Source organism: Triturus cristatus, chromosome 4_1 (assembly GCF_964204655.1).
Source record: "Triturus cristatus chromosome 4_1, aTriCri1.1, whole genome shotgun sequence".
Lineage (NCBI taxonomy): Eukaryota > Metazoa > Chordata > Amphibia > Caudata > Salamandridae > Triturus > Triturus cristatus.
Window position 1 is genome coordinate 223,222,703 of NC_140585.1, and position 22,621 is coordinate 223,245,323.

Sequence of the window (22,621 nt, forward strand, 5' to 3'; positions counted from 1 at the left end):
TCTCACCATCATCGTAATGACCCCCTTAGTGTCTAAATGTCCTTATTGAGTGTGTGTCTTATTTATTGGCTCGACATGTGCAACAAATACTTAACACTCCCCTCTGATAAGCCTAAGGTTTTTCAACCACACTAACACAAATAGAGCACCTTGGGATTGTTAAAGCAAGCCTCTGTACACTAGTAAGGGATACCTGGACTCTCTAAATAGTGCACCTCATTTTGGTACACTATATAAAGAGCCACCTACACTCACTGAATATGGTTTACTGACAAAATATATTAAATAGCAGCTAGGTATGCTTTCATTTATCTTTGACAAGCATAATGCATGTGCTTGTATAAGTTGCATTTATTTTCATTTCTCTGAGATATACACTTGTCCATTGCTGGAATAAGGATCACATTATGTTTAAAGGATTCATTGTCAGTTATGTGGCTTTGATGCAATGTTATGAGAATGTGGGAGGGGTAGAAGTTAACTATGGATGTGTATATTGTTATATGTATCTAAGTATGCATAATAAATAAAACGGGTTTGTAATAAGTGCTATAAAGCAGGTTGTGAGTTTGCTTAAATTAATCCAAAATGTCTGTACGTAGCTTGGGAAAAAATAACCTGGGGTCTATCTTTTAACATCTCTTTTTTATTCTGCTTTGCAGGTCCCCCTCTTCATCCCACTGGTCTTCTCTGTGATGTGCCTTTTCATAGTAGGAATGTCCCTGTACTCAGACCCTATTAACACCGGCATAGGGTGTTTCATTACCCTGAGTGGTCTACCTGTGTACTACCTGACAATCTACAAACCCAGAGTTCCAGGGAGATGCATGGCAGTGTTCAGTAAGTGAATGCACACCCCTTCATTCTTTTAACTTTGTTGTTCATCACCAACTTGCAGAAATTACCTAGAATAGATGCAGTCTCAACTTTCTAAGGGGCATATTATCAAGAACGGCGTTAAAATTTTTCGCCAGTTTAGCGGCAGAAAACTGCCGCTAAAGCGGCGATAATGAGCATGATAATATGCCCTTGGGAATTCCAATAGAAGTCCATGTTCTGGTCCATGTTCTGGTGCGAACATAGGCTTCTATTGGAATTCTCCATATTATCAAGCCCATTATTGCCTCTTTAGCGGCAGTTTTCTGCCGCTAAACCGGCGATAATTTTAACACCGTCCTTGATAATATGCCCCTAAGCCAGGTAACTCAACTGCGCTAACTGTGACAGCAATGGCCACAGTGCCATGTCCACAACAACACTTAGGATAGGGTCTTTTAGGAACTCAGCTCCTGATTGTTCTTTAAATGTGAATTGAAAATATCAAAAAATGGCTATGTTAGATAGTCACATGAACCTCTTGGTCTCTTCCTCATCGCAATCTTTACAGCAATGAGGAATGTTGTACCTACAGCTTGGTACCTCTTTCTCCATGTTTGACCTTCAGGTCTGTCTGTTTATTTGGCGTAGAAGAGGTGTCACCTACTTTCCTGGTCTTACTCAGCAGGAAAGAAGGAGTGCTGATGTAGCAGGGCTCACAGAGTTGCCTACAGGCACAGAGAAACCTGAGGTGATGTGGCATGTCCATTTGTATTTGTCGTGATTTCAGAGACACACTGCTTTTGGGAGAGAGGTGATAGTACTTCCAGGGACATATGTCGTGGTAAAGTCTAAGGGGCATATTCTCAATGATCCATCACCGCGTTATCGGCACTTTATCACAGCCAAAGTTGTGATATATGTATCGCCCCATTCACAAACTGGTGCAACAGCCAATATCACCAGTTTACCTGCGATAGCAGCCGCAAAAAACATCGCCACAGATCAGCCCGGCAACTATCGCTAATGAGATGCAGAGTAGGCATTCCCAAGCAAAAAGCCACGACAACACCACACCGCAACATTCTCAACGACCAGCCAGATCGGCGATAAGACCACAAAACAGGCGATAAGGCACGTTAGCAGCAGAAAATTAACACCTGCTCTGACCTTGTGCAAAGTCGGATGACAACCTGCACCAGAAAAGGGTGCCCAGCCTACAGCCACACCTGAAGAACAACAGATGCCATGGAGCTACTCATCATGCAGCTTGAAGCCCCAACAGGGCCACAACACCCACCGCAGAGTCCATCATCAACCGGAGCTTCCAGGGTGGCACCTACGGAAATGCAGTGCTCGTTGGTAAGTACCAAATGAACACACCACACACCTCAACTCCACAATCATGTAACTCACAACTCTGGGAATGTACACGTTACAAACTCACATACAACATGCCAAACAACATGCCCACCCACCATACACAACAGCACAACGTACTGCGGTAACCTGAGCTAGCCATGTACATGAGCCATCAACAGCATGGCACCTCAGCCACACAATAGCAGAATGTGGGGAGAGGTGGGAACCAGGCATGTGCAAAGGAGGCAAGTGACCCATGAATGAGAATGCACACAATGCCAAGTGTGGTGTGGATGTGCTGAACAGACTGCAGTATGCAGACCACAGACATAGCCATGTCGACATATACTGCTGGTGGTGGTAGTGTTGTGGACAGTGAATGCAACCATGTCACCCCAGCCAGTGAGGAAGATCTTGGAAATGTAGCTCGTTACGTCCCCCCTGTAAGCGTGTGCGGAGTAGGCTGGCTGGGTACACCAGGCTAGCGTAGGGGTGTGAATAAAAAGCACTTAGCCCTGGGCGTGGTTCTCTTCCGGAATGGCCAACGTGTCTGCAAGGGCGGCGCCTCTCACCCTGGCACAAGGCCGACGCCGTGAGCGGTGTTGCCTGCTATCCTGTGCGCCTGCTGCACCCCAGGCCGCTGGTCCCCAGACCTCGTCTTGCCCGCCTCTGCACATCCAGGCCTCACTGCTCACCTGCCGACACCAGCGTGTCTCCAAGAGGCCCCACCACGTGCCGGTGCAAGCTCCAAGCCCGAGACCTTGGCAGACTCCTCAGACCATCACGACCTCCACGAGCAAGGCCCGCAGTACTCCTTTCTCGTTGATGTACTCCACCAGCATACACAGCGGACAAGTAGGTCACACATTTGGAACTAAGTCTTGATTACACAATGGCAGAGTACATATTTTATGGCTGAGTTTATGTCACTATACTCCCTTCGATGTGGTGCCACCAACTCTGTGCATAGAAATCCGACCACACGTGTCTGTGAGCCCTTGCTGACTTCTGCCTTCAGCCTACACTGCGGTCCAACCGGCCTCACACCAATCTAATTCAGGCAGGACACGGTATCATCGCAGGGCGCACACCCACTCAGCTCTGGTGCCTCTACCTCCGTCAACCAGAAATCTTCTCCACATGCCATTTCCATGCCTTGTGTTAGAGATCCAGGAGGAGCTGGCTGCACAGCGGTTGACCCGCGCTAACAGCTGCCTCCAGCCTAAACTGCGGTCGAGTAGGTCACACATTTGGAACTGAGTCTTGATTATGCAATGGCAGAGAATATACTTTATGGCAGAGTTTATAGCACTGTACTCCCTGCGATGTGGTGCCACCAACTCTGTGCATAGCATCCGAATGACACCTGTCTGTGGTCCCTTGCTGACTACTGCCCTCGGCCTACACTGCGGTTGAGTAGGTCACACATTTGGAACTGAGTCTTGATTCCTGTATGGCAGAGTTCATATCATTGTAGGCAAGGAGAGGAGTAAGAGGAAGATGTGGTTTAGTCCTGAGGAAAAAAGGATCCTCGTTACGGAGGTGATCGAACACTACCAACAACTGTTCTGGTGCCACTAACTCTGTGCATCGCAAGTCAACAACACGCGGCTGTGGCCCATGCTAACCGCTACCTCCGGCCCATATTGCGGTCCTGTAGGTCACACATTTGGAACTGAGCCTTGATTTATTTATGGCAGAGTTGATATCATTGTACAGGTGTCATTGCAGACTGCATCCCCTTCCAGCTCTGGTGCCACTGACTCTGTGACACGGGAGTCATGGACACTCTCTGGTTGAACTTTCGTGGCGTCTGAGTTTATGGCCTGGGGGTTGTCTTCATCATCATGTAGCTGATACTAACATGGTGGGGAAAAGGAGACTGTAGCATTCAACTCCTCCATATTGCCTGTTTCTGCTTGCTTCTGCCCTTTGCATCATGCCCTGGATGGACACCTTCCACTGTCCCTGTAAGACTCTGCGACATTCTCCTTGGACATCAACGAGGACCCGCTCAGCTCTCGTGGCCCTACCTCAGTGCATCGCAAGTCACCCTCCTGTGGTGGTGTGCCTGTGCCAGCTGCAGTGCTTCTGGGGCCACTAACTCTGTGCAGCTCAAGTCATGGACCCTTGCTGTTTGTACTTTGAACTTCTGATTGTCTGATCACTGTTGCCAGCACCAACCAACCCCGGAGGGGTGGCTTACACTACCCAACACCAATCCAGCACAGGGGTCACTAGACGTGTGACCCTGGCAATAAAAGGTGCTGGGGGCACGTGCCCGTAGCCAGTTCCACAAATTATCTCAGTGTGTCCGTGTGGTCATTATGTATTCATGAGGGCCCCGGGCCATACCACATTACATTGTGCTGTGTAAAGCGGGTGCAACCTTGTCACCCCAGGCAGTGGGGTAGACCTGGGACATGTAGCTGTGTCGGTCCCCCTTGTGAGCTTAAGAGAGTGGACCGGCGTATGGCAGTTTGGCGTAGGGGTGTGGTCATTCAACACGTGGCTCTGGGCGTGGTTGAGTTTAGGCCCTGCCAAGGAAGTAACGCATGCGTGTGTCTCTGGTGTAGTGTCAGCGCCACCTTTCACGCAATATACAATGTTGCTATGTAGCATGCCCCGGGAGTGCAGGCTCGGCTGAGTGATACATGAGGGTGCGCAAGCCCGGTCAGGGATCAGACATACCAACTGGCGTGTGTGTTGCTATTTCCACAGCATAAGCCAAAAGTCTACCCTCAACCGCATGGCGAGTTCAGCCAGGCATGAACTCGCCATGCGGTTGAGGGTAGACCATAGGCCTACACACACGTGGCGCCCACTTTCAGCACACAACATCACTGTGTCGTTGTCAGGCTTGTGGACATGCGCAGACAGGCATGACAATGGTGTGCCGTAGGGGTGCAAGTGATGCAACCCCGCTGCGCACACTAGTGAATAGGCTCAGGGAGGGAGAAGCAGCAGTGAGGTTACGTAATACATATTGATGCCGCTCATTTGCAACAAGCAATACATGTCTTACAGGAATCACAAAGTCACACATATCACACACCAATGAACCAGTGAGCCTGACAACACATCATGCAGAACCAACTATTGACTCATGTCTCTCTGCACTGTCACAGGTGACCAAGGATATGCACTCTGTGCTTGGATGATGACACCCCTCCGAGCCCCGAAAAAAACAAGCCCAGAGGCAGTACAATGCGGCCCACAAACGCACCAGGGGCATCTTGAAACACACATTTGGCGCGTTGAAGTCACGTTTCAGGTGCCTGGACGTCTTAGGTGGAAGGCTCCTGTACAGCCCAGACATCGTGTGCAAGATGATCGTTGCATGCTGTGTGTTGCACAACATTTGTGTACGTAGCAATGCACAATGGATCCAAGTGCCAGATGCACTGGACGATGATGATGAAGATGAGGCAGGTGGACCACACCCCACTGCAGCGGCAGCAGGAATAGCCCGTAGGAACATCATCATTGACAATTTCTTCACATGAGCACGTCACATTGTGACAGTCCTTAGCAATCATGGGACAGTACAAAATGACCACAGGTACAGCATGTGCAAATAAATGCATTCCCAAAACACATTCCCTGAGTGCATGTCACTCATCTGTACAGGCACATCACTCAGACAAGTGTGAGTGTGACATGTACTGCTAACAATTGTATGATTTGTTCATGGATGGTGGGTGTGTCACCTCTGTGCAGAGAGGCTGTTTAGGGTGTCAAGTATTCGAACTGCCAGTTCAGTGTGTCATAGTTAGTAGGGAATCCCACTCTTCGGCGTTTCACATGTGTCCGAAATCATTCCATTTTGGCTGTCATTTGTGACCTACAGGTGACAACAGGGCTCCTTTTGGGGTCAGATATGTACCACCATGATGCAGGGATGCCCCCTGTGACTCAAGTCCCACAACATGGGCAACATGTACGTAAGTGGGAGTCACTGCCCCAACATTCGTCTCGCTTTCATAATTGATTGATCATGGTCATGACACGTCTGTGTGCAGGAGGAGTTGCTGGTCCCTCTGCAATGTGAAGGGGAGATGCGGTTTCACAGTGTGTTCCATACATGTTTCAGCATTGGCGCAGTTTACATGCAACAAACAAATGATGGACGGAATGCTGACAATGCAGACATTCTCCCCCAGTCAAGAGATCTGGGTTAAATCCATCGTTTTTTTGCCCACTACGCCACCCCAGTTCAGACATGGCCATATGCAAATCAGTCTTGACCCTGTGCCTCATGGGAACAGTCCAGCCCGAACTGCCAAGCCATGTCTTCCCTGGACCGGAATCAAGCATCCTAGGACCGGTTTCTGGCTATCAGCCGTCATCAGCCAGGATAGCTTGACTCCAGTGGCGCAGTGAGCACGGGTCCCACGTCTGGGAATACCCATCCCACTTAGGGCGAAAAGCGTCACAACAAACAAATGATGGACGGAATGCTGACAATGCAGACATTCTCCCCCAGTCAAGAGATCTGGGTTAAATCCATCGTTTTTTTGCCCACTACGCCACCCCAGTTCAGACATGGCCATATGCAAATCAGTCTTGACCCTGTGCCTCATGGGAACAGTCCAGCCCGAACTGCCAAGCCATGTCTTCCCTGGACCGGAATCAAGCATCCTAGGACCGGTTTCTGGCTATCAGCCGTCATCAGCCAGGATAGCTTGACTCCAGTGGCGCAGTGAGCACGGGTCCCACGTCTGGGAATACCCATCCCACTTAGGGCGAAAAGCGTCACAACAAACAAATGATGGACGGAATGCTGACAATGCAGACATTCTCCCCCAGTCAAGAGATCTGGGTTAAATCCATCGTTTTTTTGCCCACTACGCCACCCCAGTTCAGACATGGCCATATGCAAATCAGTCTTGACCCTGTGCCTCATGGGAACAGTCCAGCCCGAACTGCCAAGCCATGTCTTCCCTGGACCGGAATCAAGCATCCTAGGACCGGTTTCTGGCTATCAGCCGTCATCAGCCAGGATAGCTTGACTCCAGTGGCGCAGTGAGCACGGGTCCCACGTCTGGGAATACCCATCCCACTTAGGGCGAAAAGCGTCACAACAAACAAATGATGGACGGAATGCTGACAATGCAGACATTCTCCCCCAGTCAAGAGATCTGGGTTAAATCCATCGTTTTTTTGCCCACTACGCCACCCCAGTTCAGACATGGCCATATGCAAATCAGTCTTGACCCTGTGCCTCATGGGAACAGTCCAGCCCGAACTGCCAAGCCATGTCTTCCCTGGACCGGAATCAAGCATCCTAGGACCGGTTTCTGGCTATCAGCCGTCATCAGCCAGGATAGCTTGACTCCAGTGGCGCAGTGAGCACGGGTCCCACGTCTGGGAATACCCATCCCACTTAGGGCGAAAAGCGTCACGACAAACAAATGATGGACGGAATGCTGACAATGCAGACATTCTCCCCCAGTCAAGAGATCTGGGTTAAATCCATCGTTTTTTTGCCCACTGCGCCACCCCAGTTCAGACATGGCCATATGCAAATCAGTCTTGACCATGTGCCTCATGGGAACAGTCCAGCCCGAACTGCCAAGCCATGTCTTCCCTGGACCGGAATCAAGCATCCTAGGACCGGTTTCTGGCTATCAGCCGTCATCAGCCAGGATAGCTTGACTCCAGTGGCGCAGTGAGCACGGGTCCCACGTCTGTGAATACCCATCCCACTTAGGGCGAAAAGCGTCACAACAAACAAATGATGGACGGAATGCTGACAATGCAGACATTCTCCCCCAGTCAAGAGAAACCGGTCCTAGGATGCTTGTTTCCAGTCCAGGGAGGACCTGGCTTGGCAGTTCGGGCTGGACTGTTCCCATGGGGCACAGGGTCAAGACTGATTTGCATATGGCTGGGTTCAAACTGGAATGGCATGGTGAGCAAAAAAACGATGGATTTAGGCCCAGATCTCTGTACTGGGGTGAATGTATGACAGTGTTCTGCATTCTGTCCATCAATTGTTGTTTTTGCATTTGTCACCCCGAGTGGGAAGGGTATGCTCAGACGTGAGTCCCTTGCTCTCCATGCCACTGGAATCAAGCTATCCTGGCTGACGAGGGCTGAAAGCCCGAAACCGGTCCTAGGATGCTTGTTTCCAGTCCAGGGAGGACCTGGCTTGGCAGTTCGGGCTGGACTGTTCCCATGGGGCACAGGGTCAAGACTGATTTGCATATGGCTGGGTTCAAACTGGAATGGCATGGTGAGCAAAAAAACGATGGATTTAGGCCCAGATCTCTGTACTGGGGTGAATGTATGACAGTGTTCTGCATTCTGTCCATCAATTGTTGTTTTTGCATTTGTCACCCCGAGTGGGAAGGGTATGCTCAGACGTGAGTCCCTTGCTCTCCATGCCACTGGAATCAAGCTATCCTGGCTGACGAGGGCTGAAAGCCCGAAACCGGTCCTAGGATGCTTGTTTCCAGTCCAGGGAGGACCTGGCTTGGCAGTTCGGGCTGGACTGTTCCCATGGGGCACAGGGTCAAGACTGATTTGCATATGGCTGGGTTCAAACTGGAATGGCATGGTGAGCAAAAAAACGATGGATTTAGGCCCAGATCTCTGTACTGGGGTGAATGTATGACAGTGTTCTGCATTCTGTCCATCAATTGTTGTTTTTGCATTTGTCACCCCGAGTGGGAAGGGTATGCTCAGACGTGAGTCCCTTGCTCTCCATGCCACTGGAATCAAGCTATCCTGGCTGACGAGGGCTGAAAGCCCGAAACCGGTCCTAGGATGCTTGTTTCCAGTCCAGGGAGGACCTGGCTTGGCAGTTCGGGCTGGACTGTTCCCATGGGGCACAGGGTCAAGACTGATTTGCATATGGCTGGGTTCAAACTGGAATGGCATGGTGAGCAAAAAAACGATGGATTTAGGCCCAGATCTCTGTACTGGGGTGAATGTATGACAGTGTTCTGCATTCTGTCCATCAATTGTTGTTTTTGCATTTGTCACCCCGAGTGGGAAGGGTATGCTCAGACGTGAGTCCCTTGCTCTCCATGCCACTGGAATCAAGCTATCCTGGCTGACGAGGGCTGAAAGCCCGAAACCGGTCCTAGGATGCTTGTTTCCAGTCCAGGGAGGACCTGGCTTGGCAGTTCGGGCTGGACTGTTCCCATGGGGCACAGGGTCAAGACTGATTTGCATATGGCTGGGTTCAAACTGGAATGGCATGGTGAGCAAAAAAACGATGGATTTAGGCCCAGATCTCTGTACTGGGGTGAATGTATGACAGTGTTCTGCATTCTGTCCATCAATTGTTGTTTTTGCAGTTTACATGCAGACTGCATGTCAATGTATATTGTGACTGTGAGGAGATGCCTATTTGATGCGGGACAATGGTCCTTTGTTCTACGTCACGGATGTCGGGTTGTCCTCGTACATTGTCATCTCACTGTTTTTTTACTCTGCTTTTATGGTGCAGTGTCCCACATGATGCGTGGGAATTGCAGGCCTAGCGCTGGTTATCGCTGATTTTTGTATCGCGATTGGCCTCATCACTACTATTTTCGTGTTCGTGTTTTGCGGTTTTTCAGCATTGCGTTAATTTTAACACGGTAATTTGACATGTTATCGTGGGACAATTGCATGGTACCACCGTGTTCAGAATACCACGTTAACACAGAGTTGTTTTCTCGTGATAGACTGCGATGTGAAGAGTTGCATTAAGCTAAATTTGCGATGGTTATCACACGTTCTTGAGAATATGCCCCTAGGATTACTAGGTCAAAGAAATTGCCCTTGGATAAGGATACATGCAGAGAGGGAGATGCTACAGAGCTTATCCGAGTATTAGCACAATTCTCCCACTTCCTAAAGAGCTGGAAATTTGCAATGACATGATCCACAGGTAATTCAATTTTAACCATTTCTAGTATGTTATCAAGGGAAAAAGGATCCTGGAAAAACCTTTGTGCCATAATGCACGTCTCATCTAAACACTGTTGAGGCTGTGGACAATAACCCGCCACAGAGGTTGCAAATGGATTATGCGCTGTGAAATCCTGTGTGGCAGCAGAAGACTACACTCCTGATGCAGTTGGAATAATAGTTTTTCTGGGTCCCTGTTGGCCATTAAAAACAGTACCTGTGGGATTTACATATCTTGCGGCTGAAAAACCTCTGGACATTTTCTGCCATGCAATGAGATTGTTTTCCATGGTAAGTGTTAGCAATTCATGGGGTTGGATGATGTACCATGAACAGAAGGTAATATATCGCAGCAGTCCAAGGAATGCTGAGAGATTACCGACCTGCACTCATAATACAAGAATTTTATTCCAGAGCTATTCCAATTGCTACCATCTGCCAGTTGCAGAGGCTCTAATACAGCACCCTATTTGGATTTGTTCAAAGGGTGAACAAAACACTAAAACAACAACAATCTGATTGGTCACCTTTGAACCAACCAGAATAGGCACCTATGTTAAGACCTTTCCTATCACAATTGCTTTGGGAACCCACAAGTTGTTCGGTCCAGCAATTGGCAAGACCCATGAACATAGGCTGTTTTCTGTACCAAGGCACAGCATTTACCCTTTTTGTAAACCTTCTCTTGGGCTTATTTTTGCAAATATTAAAACCCACATTCGCTCTTCATGTGAGACGAAAAAAAGCATATTTCACCAATTCCACTTTTCAGCAAAACTTTTCATCTATCTTTAGTTCTGAGCTATTGACAATTAGAGTAACAAAGAGTTCGAGGCATATGAGCTGCAGATTGTACACTATGCATAGATCGCCATCTGGTGTTGGGATCAGATGCTTGCACTTTGTTGTTGTCTTGGAAGTCTTTTGTAGTCACGAGATAGGTGACTCCTCCCTTGGACAATAGTGCGCATGGGCATCGACTCAGATTGTTTTTTTCCGCCATGGGATTTGGATGTAACTTTTGCGCTCCGGTTCGGCACCTTATTCTTCAAACCTTTTCGAAGCGCAAGCTATCTACAACTCGACGGTATTGTTTTCGATCACGTGATCTTCTACGCGCATCTCAGTTACTCGATTCCAGTCGTCGACACGGGTCGCTGGGCCTATCGACGCCATTCGGGCCTACAGCTCATGGAAAGGACTCCATTCAAAAAATGCCCCCAGTGTGGAGCGAAATTCCCACACAGTGACCATCACAAGGTCTGTAACCTGTGTCTCTCGCCCGAGCACGACAAGAACAATTGCCAGGCCTGCGCCTCTTTTCGATCCAAGAACACCATCTGTGATTGCCGGGCCAGACGACACATCATGGCGCAGTGAGGGGCTCCGGCACCAGTGGACATCTTCGATGAAGGCCCTGATGTCCCGGAGGAGGATTCTGAGGACCTAGAAATCGTGTCCGAAGCAGACGACTGAGACTCAGACGACCACATCACTCCTGGTCAATGAGGGAGTACAACTGCCCCTACCCCAACTCCACCCGAAAAAAAGAAGGCCCTGGTCAAGACATCGCCTGCTGGCCCCAGTCGCGACTGACAACAAGCTGTAGAAGCCCCGCCCCCGGGCCCAGCTCCGAAGATAAGGGACAAGCCTTCCGGTAGCTCGGGACCAAGCAAACCGCATCTCAGTGTCCCGCAGGCACCTTCGGCACCGAAGACGGGAGACCAACCTACTCCCAAAAAGGAGTCGGCACCGACAACCTCGATGCCGAAAGAAAAACCATCGGATCCGAAACCAAAGCCTTCGGAACCGAAAAAGATTTCTCTCTTTATAGCCAAGCCAAATGACCCCAAACCACCTCCCAAGGCCTCGGAGCAGAAATCCACACCCCGCTCGGACCCGAAGAAGTCGGCGCCAAAAGCGGTTACCGAGGAGGAAGAACTTTTTCGACCGGATCCTATCAATCCGAAGCAGAAAAAACTCCATATATACCCCAAAACAGGACATGTGGCTGCTGTTCCACACAAGAAGAGGAAGCTGGACACACCAGACACTCCTGCAGTTCCTATGAAGAAAAAAGACTGTGCCACTTCACCTATAAGACCCTCTTCTCCTGTTCTTCCTCCTGAGCCTGTTCTTCCTCCTAAGCCTGTCCTTTCTCCTGAGCCTGTTCTTCCTCCTAAGCCTGTCTCTCCTCCACAGCTTTCAAAATATCCACCACATTCACCACCTCCACAGGATGATGATGATGATATGGGGGTGGGGGAGGCAACAATGACCCTTTCACTGATCCTGATGACGACACAGATGTACCACAGGACGATTGGGACGATTACGATGACCCAATAGATCCCCCAGACCTCCCTGATCCCCAGCCATATCCAACAAAGCCATCTCCCCCAGATGACAATATTGGCTTTGGTCAGCTTGTAAATGGAGCTGCTGTCTACCATAGTGTTCAGATGAATTCAGACCCTGCAGACGAGGACTTCCTTCTAGACACCTTCGAACAGTCACAGAAGACTGTACAAATCCTGGCAATGCTAAAAGGGGTCATTAAACATGCCCCCAACATATTCAAAGACCCGGTGAGAGCTAGAATTCTCAATCACAGGATTGGCAAAAAATATAAACCCGCCCCCGATGATCCCACCTACATCAAGGGGCAACTACCCTTAGACTCACTAGTGGTAACTAACGCTAGGAAACGTGCCAACTCTCAAACCTCCGGTGGCGCACCACCTCCGGATAAGGAATCTAAGTTGTTAGATGCCTCTGGCAAGAGAGTTGCTGTCCATGCAGCTAATCACTGGCGCATAGCCAACACCCAAGCATTACTTGCTAGGTACAATAGGGCTCACTATGACCAACTAGAAACCCTATTACAACATTTACCTGATCAATACAAAACCCAGGCAAATGATTTAATTCAAGAGGGCAAATTAATAACCAACGCATCAATCAAGTGTGACACAGCCTCTAGGTCCATTAACACTAGTGTGGTACTCAGACGACATGTCCGGTTATGTATCTCAGACTTTATACAGGAGGTACAAACAACTATCCTCAACCAGACGTTCAATCAGGAACAACTTTTTGGACCGGCTGTAGACACCACTCTAGAGAAAATGAAAAAGGACACGGAGACTGCTAAATCCATGGGAGCATTACAGTCTCCATCCACACATGGCTCCTTTCATCGCTCCTTCTATAGAGGAGCATCTAAAAACATTGGAACAGACACCGCCTCCTCTTCCTACAAAAACACCACGCAAACATCCCCCAACAGAGGATATTTTAGAGGCGGATACAGGGGAAATAACAAAGGGAGAGGCCGAGGTAACAACAACACTCACGCCTCCCCCACTAATAAACAGTGACTTTCCTTCACTCCCTCCAGACCATTCCACTCCGGTCGGAGGGAGACTCTCACAGTTCCTACCTGTCTGAGATTCCATCACAACAGACAAGTGGGTAAGACAAATTATCCAGTATGGTTACTGCCTGGAACTTACAGCAACCCCACCCACCATACCACCCAAACAGCGTCAAATGCCCACGGAACACCTCACGCTCTTAAAACAAAAGGCTCTCTCACTGCTTCAAAAGCAGGCAATAGAACTAGTTCCCTTACAGCATCAAGGACCTGGGGTTTACTCGCTGTATTTCCTAATCCCCAAAAAGGACGGGACCCTAAGGCCAATACTCGACCTCAGACCCATCAATCTCTATATACAGTCAGATCATTTTCATATGATCACTCTCCAACAGGTCCTTCCACTACTTCAACAAGGCGACTTCATTGCCACACTAGATCTCAAGGACGCCTACTTCCACATTCCCATACACCCGGCTCACAGGAAGTATCTAAGGTTCATAGTGGACGGACAACACTATCAGTTCAAAGTCCTTCCATTCGGGGTGACCACCGCACCCAGAGTGTTCACAAAGTGCCTTGCAGTAGTAGCAGCACACTTGAGAAGACAACAAGTCCATGTCTTTCCATATCTCAACGACTGGCTAATAAAAGCCAAGTCATTGAGCCAGTGTGTTCATCACACTCATCAAACCATCCAGCTGCTACACGACTTGGGATTCACAGTAAACTACCCCAAGTCAAATCTTCAGCCCTCCCACATACATCAGTATCTATGGGCCACATTAGACACCCCAGAGCTCTAGCATATCCCAATCCAGCCAGGATAGCCAGTATGCAAACACTAATCACCAGATTTCAACCACAGCATTCCCTCCAAGCAAGGGTAATCATGCAACTCATAGGAATGATGGACTCTTGCATCTTTATCATACCTCATGCAAGACTTCAGATGCGCCGCTTACAGAAATGCCTAGCACGTCAGTGAAACCAGGCTCGAGGACAACTTACAGATCTGGTGTTGGTGGACAGCAGCACACATTGCTCTCTGCAGTGGTGGAACACACAAAACCTTTCCAAAGGGTGGCCATTCCTGGAGCCAGTTCCACAGATAGTGCTAACAGCAGATGCATCACTCATCGGCTGGGGAGCCCATCTCCTAAACTACACAATTCAAGGAAAATGGACCACTCAACAGAAAGTGCTCCACATCAATCACCTAGAATCACTTGCAATATTTCTAGCATTAAAATAATTCCAAGTACATCTACAGCACAAGACTGTCCTAGTCCGGACGGACTGAGTGGGAAGAAACATAGATTTAGGAATGTAGGTTAGATAATAGAAAACAGCGTAACTCTTGAATTCAAAATTAGGTAGAACTAAAGTGCTTTTTATACATCATTTTTATTTTTATAGGTTTGTAGAAAAAATATATATATCTCCATATTTACAATTGCATGTTTTGAATTTGTTATTCATTTGTAAATAAATTACAATTCTTTAGATAGTTTAACATGATTAAACGGACGGACAACATGACAGCCATGTATTACATAAAGAAACAAGGAGGCACACATTTTTAGCAGCTGTCCCAGCTCGCACAAAACATTTGGAGATGGGCCATTCCACAAAACATATAACTTCTGGCAGAACATCTTCCAGGAGTTCACAATCAGATTGTGGATCTGCTAAGTCAACAGACACAGCAGATACATAAATGGGAACTTCATCACCAAGTTCTTCAACCATTTTTCCAAATGTGGGGTCAACCAGACATAGATCTGTTCGCCACACACGCAAATGCAAAATGCCCAATCTTCGCCGCCAGGTTTCCACACCCGTTGCCCAAAGGCAATGCAATATGGGTGAACTGGTCAGGCAGATTTGGGTATGCTTTTCCGCCACTCCCACTGATTCCCCGAGTAGTACACAAGCTCCGACAACAGTCTCTCAAGGTGATCCTGGTGGCTCCCATATGGGCACGGCAACCGTGGTTCACAACACTACTGGAACTCTCAGTAGTTCCACACCAAAAACTACGCCTCTCCCCAACATTGCTAACGCAGAACCATGGAGAGACAAGGCACCGTGATCCAGGTCAACTGAAACTAGCGATCTGGCTCCTGAAGTCCTAGAGTTCGGTTATCTTAACCTTCTGCCGGACTGTATGAACATCATTAAAGAAGCCAGACGCCCTCCTACTAGAGCTTGCTGTGCAGCAAAATGGAAAATATGTGTCATCTACTGCAATAACAATAAGATTGATCCGTTGGATGCTTCAATCTAGGACATCATTTGCTATTTGCTACACTTACAAAGATGTAATCTAGCATATTCATCCATACGATTACATCTAGCGTCACTTGCTGCTTATTTACAAAACAGACAACACTTGTCACTATTTAGAGTACCTTCAATTAAAACCTTTATGGAGGGCCTTAAAAGTATAATTCCTCCCAGACTGCCACCTTCACCGGTGTGAAATTTAAACATTGTTCTTACCATGTTCATGGGTCCCCCAATTGAACCTCTACATAAATGTGAACTTCAGTTCCTCACATTGAAAGTAGCTTTCCTTGTTACAATTACCTCTCTCAGAAGGGTAAGAGAGATCCAGGCTTTAACCATACAAGAACCATTCTTACAAATACATCGTAACCAAATGGTTTTCAGAACAAATCCAAAATTCCTTCCCAAAGTAATCTCTGCTTTTCATCTTAACAAATTAGTTGAGTTACCGGTGTTTTTCCGAAACCCAGACTCTGTGGCAGAGAGAGCTCTTCACACACTAGACATCAAAAGAGCTCTACTTTATTACATTGACAGGACTAAGCCCTTTAGAAAGGCAAATCAACTGTTTGTAGCCTTCTCCCCACCTCATAAAGGTAACCCCATCTCCAAAGCTGGGATCGCAAGGTGGATAGTAAAATGCATTCAAATATGCTACCAAAAGGCTAAACGCACATTGACATTCCCCCTAGAGCGCATTCAACACGCAAACTAGGGGCTTCCATGGCATTCTTCGGGAACATTCCCTTAGATGACATCTGTAAAGCAGCAACATGGTCTACACCACACACCTTCACCAAACACTATTGTGTTGACGTGCAGGCTAAGCAACAAGCTTCTGTAGGCCAGGCTATTCTTAAAACACTTTTTCAATCTACTGCAACAGATACAGGTGACCACCACTAGGGGAGACAGTGCAGTACAGTCTATGCATAGTGTACAATCTGCAGCTCATATGCCTCGAACGGAAAAGGCTATTTACCAGTATGCATCTGTTCTTGGCATGTAGAGCTGCAGAGTTGTACACTTCCACCCGCCTTCCTGGAACCGGTATCTGTTCCAGTATTATCTTAATTAGATACATTCACATGGACATCTCCTACTTCTTACTGACTCCATCATTTACCATCATGGCGAAAAACAATCTAAGGATGGAGTCGATGCCCATGCGCACTATCGTCCAAGAGAGGAGTCACTTATCTTGTGACTACAAAAGACTCTTCCAAGACAACAACAAAGTGCAAGCATCCGAGCCCAACACCAGATGGCAATCTGTGCATAGCGTACAACTCTGCAGCTCTACATGCCAAGAACAGATGCATACTGGTATGTAGCCTTTTCCTTCTCTCTTGAATTTCCTTTGCTGGGGAGTAAATGGTGGTAACCATAAGACCTGTCGGTACAGCTGCCACATGGATGCAGCACAGAAGAATCTGCTCCTAATAATGAAATGCTGGTATTTGGGACAAATATCAAAGAGGTATTAATAAGGCTTTTTAATGTCAGTAAATATTTTTGTAAACCACAAAGTTGTGCCATTCCTCATCAAAACCGGAAAGAAGAGAGGGGTCTGATTGACTGGATCAGGGGATCTAATTGATCAGTAGCAATAGCCCTCACACACCCAGAAGGGTATCATACTTCATCATCGGGCAGCTCCTCGTTGGGCCAGCGTTGCAATGCCCAACAAACCCATCAAGGGGGCTCTTTGCCAGAGATCTTTAAAGTAAAATGCCATAATGAAGAGTGCTAGTGAGGGTGTAGTAGGTGTGAGGTGGTGAACTGGGTGATTAAAAATGTCTACATGGTACCTAATGAGGTTGAATATATTGGTACCCTTGACATGAGTAAAAACAAGCATTTTCAGTGCAATAGGTCTCACATTTGCTAGCGTTTAAGCTATTGGCATTGTAAAGGGCAATGCCTTTTATTTATGTGTTTTTAAAAGCAACACATATATAAAAGACATTGTTATTTTTAATGCCAAGAGCTCAAACTCTCGCAAATGTGAGACCAATTTAATGTTGGCCATGTCCCTATTTTTAGACGCTGCTCGCATAGTCAGGTTACAATGAGCAGCGTCTAAACAAAGTGGCGTGACCAACATTAAAGTGAAAGCATGTATGGCGCTTCCACCCAAAGTGAAAAAAAAAAACATTCAAAAGGTTCTGTAGTGTGGCCGCTAAAGTGAAAGCGGCCCTCACTGGTAATTAAATAAGCACGGCCACTAAAGTGAAAGCGGACCGCAAGGTATATTAAATAATTAAAAAGGAGCGGCCACTATAGTTAAAGCAGACCGCGCTGTAATTTGAATAAATAAATTACTAATAAAATAAAAGCGGGTGGGTTCTGCGATTTCGTGGGTAGAGTAGGGGAAGAGCATTAAAGAAAATAGTGCTCACCAACTCATAAAGCAGACCGTGTTAACAACACCAGTAAAAGATCCAGTCATTATGGGAGGTAACAAATGCAGACAGGGCGGTACCAAGGAGGGATTAACAAGCCTATTTACAAATGAAAGCAAAAAGAACAATTGATGGACAGAATTAAGAACAATGTCATACATTCACCCCAGTACAGAGAGCTGGGTCTAAATCCATCGTTTTTTTGCTTACCATGCCATTCCAGTTTGGATCCAGCCATATGCAAATCAGTCTTGACCCTGGCCCCAATGGGAACAGTCCAGCCCAAACTGCCAGGTCACTGTGCCACTGGAATCAAGCTATCCTGGCTGAAGAGGGGTGAAACCCGGAAACCAGTCCTAGGATGCTTGTTTCCGGTCCAGGGAGGACCTGGCTTGGCAGTTCGGGTTGGACTGTTCCCATGAGGCACAGGGTCAAGACTGATTTGCATATGGCCAGGTCTAAACTGGGTTGGCATGGTGAGCAAAAGAATGATGGATTTAACCCAGATCTCTTGACTGCGGGTGAATATTTTGATTTGTTCTGCGTTCTGTCCATCAGTTGTGTGTCTTTTGCTTCCTCGCCCTAAGTGCGCTGGGTATGCCCAGACGTGGGTCCCGGGCTCACTGTGCCACTGAAATCAAGCTATCCTGGCTGAAGAGGGGTGAAACCCCGAAAACGGTCCTAGGATGCTTGTTTCCGGTCCAGGGAGGACCTGGCTTGGCATTTCGGGCTAGACTGTTCCCATGAGGCACAGGGTCAAGACTGATTTGCATATGGCCAGGTCTAAACTGGGGTGGCATGGTGAGCAAAAGAATTATGGATTTAACCCAGATCTCTTGACTGGGGGTGAATGTTTTGATTTGTTCTGCATTCCGTCCATCAATTGTGTGTCTTTTTATTTACAAATGAAAAGCAACCATTTAGCAAGGACAGTAACAGGAGCCAATCAAAAAGATGGACGGGGAAATGGGCGGATCTTGTATGCCATACCTCAATGCAGCATGCCGCAGAACAGGGCATGCGCTAACCAGGGTATTCCTGGAAAATATGAAACTTGACTGCTGAAGCAATAATGTAAATTAAGGTCAACATGTTTCTTGCCTTACGTGTTCCAACCAGTTCTTAGCAGTCAGTCAGGACCAGGATGTAAAACATAACCTACACCTGATTGGGAACCGTGCATGTGTTACTACAGGTACTTAATCAAAATATCTGTATTGTGTCAACTACATCTACTTCGGTACTGAACACGGATAATCCGATCTCTAAGAGAAAATACAGTTATATATGGTACCACCAACTGGGAAGTTGGGGTAATACCTCCCTCATTACATCAAGTATACATTAGGCCATAGTAAAAACATGCTTATGGTGAAATCATGCATCGCAGTGATATGTGCAGATATGAACACACAAGCAGATGACCACACTTGACATCACAAGACACAAACTAAACCCATGCAGGGAACTAGGCCCATCAATATATTCTCAAATGCAGATAATATGCATCATACCCTATGAGGGTTGAGCATTTGCCCCTCAGGATTGGAGAGAGGACTATGCTGTGGGAAAAAAACTGGTAGAAAAGTGCATCTCAGTTAGCTAATAAGTAGTTAGAAAGCCAAGATTAATACCATAAATGCAATTGCCTAGGTACTTACGGAGTCCACATGGAAAAGTGCCTGTGACCTACGCCCCCCCTCTGAAGGCCTTGAGGTAATGAGGCAGCCAGGACGGGGGTTATAAAGCCTGACTGATCAATGCGATATGCGAGACAGGTGAGTAAAGCGAGATGGAAACGCCACTAGACTGTATGTTCAAAGCGGCTGCTATGTTAGGTTGAATGCTGAGACGGCAGGAGAGCGATATATTTAGGTCAATGGAACGTGTGCGCGTGCACGGTCAAAGGGACCAACTAGGAGGCAGTAGGCGTTTTGTGAACCAAAGAAACGCCCCCATCGGGATATCAGTAGAGTGTTCTCAAAGGGGAGTCAAAAATGTTAGAATTATTGCAAAACAGACAGAATAATTGCATACAGAGTTTAATGGAGGGCATATAAATATGCCATTGTGGATGTCAAGGAAATTACTATCAGATGCTGGTAGTTTGCTTCATGAATGTTATGCCTACTGGCACACGTTCCCCATCAGGGTCAACTCACATCGAGCGGTGTTGACATGGGAGGCAGTGTGTCAAAAGCACCACTAGGTAGAATGGTATTTATAATTAATTATAAATTATATGTGCACATATGAACACACAAGCAGGTGACCACCCGTGACATCACAAGATAGAAAACCAAACCCATGCAGGGAACTAGGTCAATCAATATATTCTCAAATGCAGGTAATAGAACTCATTTCGTTTTATAAGAGAACACCGTTGCCTCGATGAGCAGACATGGCAATGTTTTGCTTGCGAAGAGAAGTATTTAGCAATATCGCCACGCGTCTCGGGGTGGAGTATACTACTAGGTGAAACATGGTGGTGAACTCATATGCTGATAAGCCTAACTGGTTCAGCAGAACTGTATCACAGGGAGCAAAGAGGACCAGGAAAGTAAAAGATTCATTTAGGCCAGTGACGTGTCCAGTACTGCTCCCTCTGGAACAGGATTCACTTGTCCCAAAGATCACATGCTTCCAAATAGTCTGCTGCAAGTCATCAAAAATGGTTACTCATTTTAGTCGTACTCCTTTTACATCAGATGTTACTGCGGTGTTTCATGCTCCCTATTTTAGCTGGTCTAGTCGTCCTGCCAACGTATCGTAAGGCTCGGGCAGGTGATCAAATTCATGCAGTTCTTAGTGTTACAGTTGGTGTGGCCCCTCTGCATCCATGTATAGGAAGGATCTAATCTGATTTCTTTGATCCCTTTAGTAAGGTAGCATACCCCACTTGAGCCACACGGGTAGTGTTCAGTGACGGGGGTAGGTCCCAAAGGGAGCGTTGTTCTACAGTAGGTGCCACCCGTGGACTGGTGTGTATCAGCATATCCCTGAGAGGTATTTGGCTGTGTATATTATGAGACTCAACCAATCTCAGGTACATTCCCATGCAACCTGGGCCCATTTACGTCTGAAGATAATGTCCACTAGAAGAATACCAAGTACATTCGTAACTAATAAGCCACTGGGTGCAATATTGGCTCTGAGATACTCTGTCATGAAGAGCAATTTTAACCTGTTCTTTTTTTAGGGATGCGATTGAGTTCCAATCGTCATTGTAACTGCTCGACAGGGTGCTGCCATCTGCTCCCAGTCAGGAGGAGGTTCTTAGGGTTTCGGCTACAATATTGGCATTGAAGCCAATACCTTGGTTGTTGTCCAAGTCTGATTCACGGACAACTACAGACATCCCTCTCAATTTATCTTCCTCTGTATTTAAGTCAAGGGAACACTTCTTCACAACCATCAAAGCTCATGAATCTCCACTAGTCAAGCTACAGCAGCATTTCCAAGTATGCCACCAGATTTCAACCAGTGGAGGACAGGCCAGCCAGAGGTTATGTCTTAAGTAAAGTTGATGTATTGTAAATATTTATTGCAAACACAGAGGTGAAGGACATGACCATCAGGTCTAGTGAAGTGGCAGGCCCTTCAGAATGGATTGAGGATATCAAAGAAAAAAACACACTCAGGTTGCCAGGGATTTCTGGCACATTATTGACGTAGAGAGAACCCCCAGGTCAGTCTTGAACATGTGTTTTAAGGGATTCTATTGAAATAATCATTACCCCACTGTCACTGGGTATGTTCTGACAACCTTTCCCTTCAGGGCATCTACCTACATGTGCCCCCTTACCTGGGCCACAAGAATATGTTCTGGGTTGTTTTAATAGTCACACCCACAGCCATCACCATGATGAAGGCATAATTCACATAGATCATTCATACAAATGTTGCAATGGTACACACTTTACTGGATTTTGGGGTTATCCATGCTAGTTATTCTGGCAATTCAGTCCTATGGAAAGAAAGGGTTTGGCCGCCACCTAAGGAAAACAGGTCTTCGTTGCGTATATGTTAACATTCACTAGAGTCCACAGAGGCATTTCTGAATTGCTGTTCAACGATATAACTCGTTTGTTCATGATTCCTTTTAGGGTAACTATTTCTTACTTGCCACAATACCTAAAACTACCTTAAAAGAGGGCAGGAGTGAAACAACACAGTAATTACCTAGGAGACCGCACATAGAAGGAAATGGAGGTGGAAACATCTGCCTAAAGGCAACATGTTTGAAAGAGGGGGAATCTAGCAACATGGGTCCTTTTTGCAGGTACAAACAAATATGTGACGTTACAACGCGATCATTTACATTGCGGTACGTTACATCGCAGGCATTACAACGCAAGTCGTTACAATGATTTGCGCTAGAGGCGATGGACTTAGGAATTGTATGATTTACTATTCCAACTCCAGCCTAAGTAACAGTAGGGAAGGTGTTGGAATAGTAAATCAT

At 47.0% G+C, this 22,621-nt stretch overlaps 1 protein-coding gene across 2 annotated transcripts in view; it reads left to right on the plus strand.

Annotated features, from left to right (window-relative positions):
* LOC146854136 (cystine/glutamate transporter-like) overlaps positions 1 to 22,621 on the plus strand; it is a 107,643-nt gene that overhangs the window by 78,176 nt on the left and 6,846 nt on the right. For both annotated transcript variants that reach the window (XR_014981161.1, XM_085651900.1), the window contains exon 11: positions 663 to 840. Coding sequence is in view for 1 of the 2 variants with exons in the window: in XM_085651900.1 (XP_085508026.1) it covers positions 663 to 840 (178 nt within the window). In the remaining variant the exon portion in view is untranslated. The remainder of the gene's footprint in view (positions 1 to 662; positions 841 to 22,621) is intronic.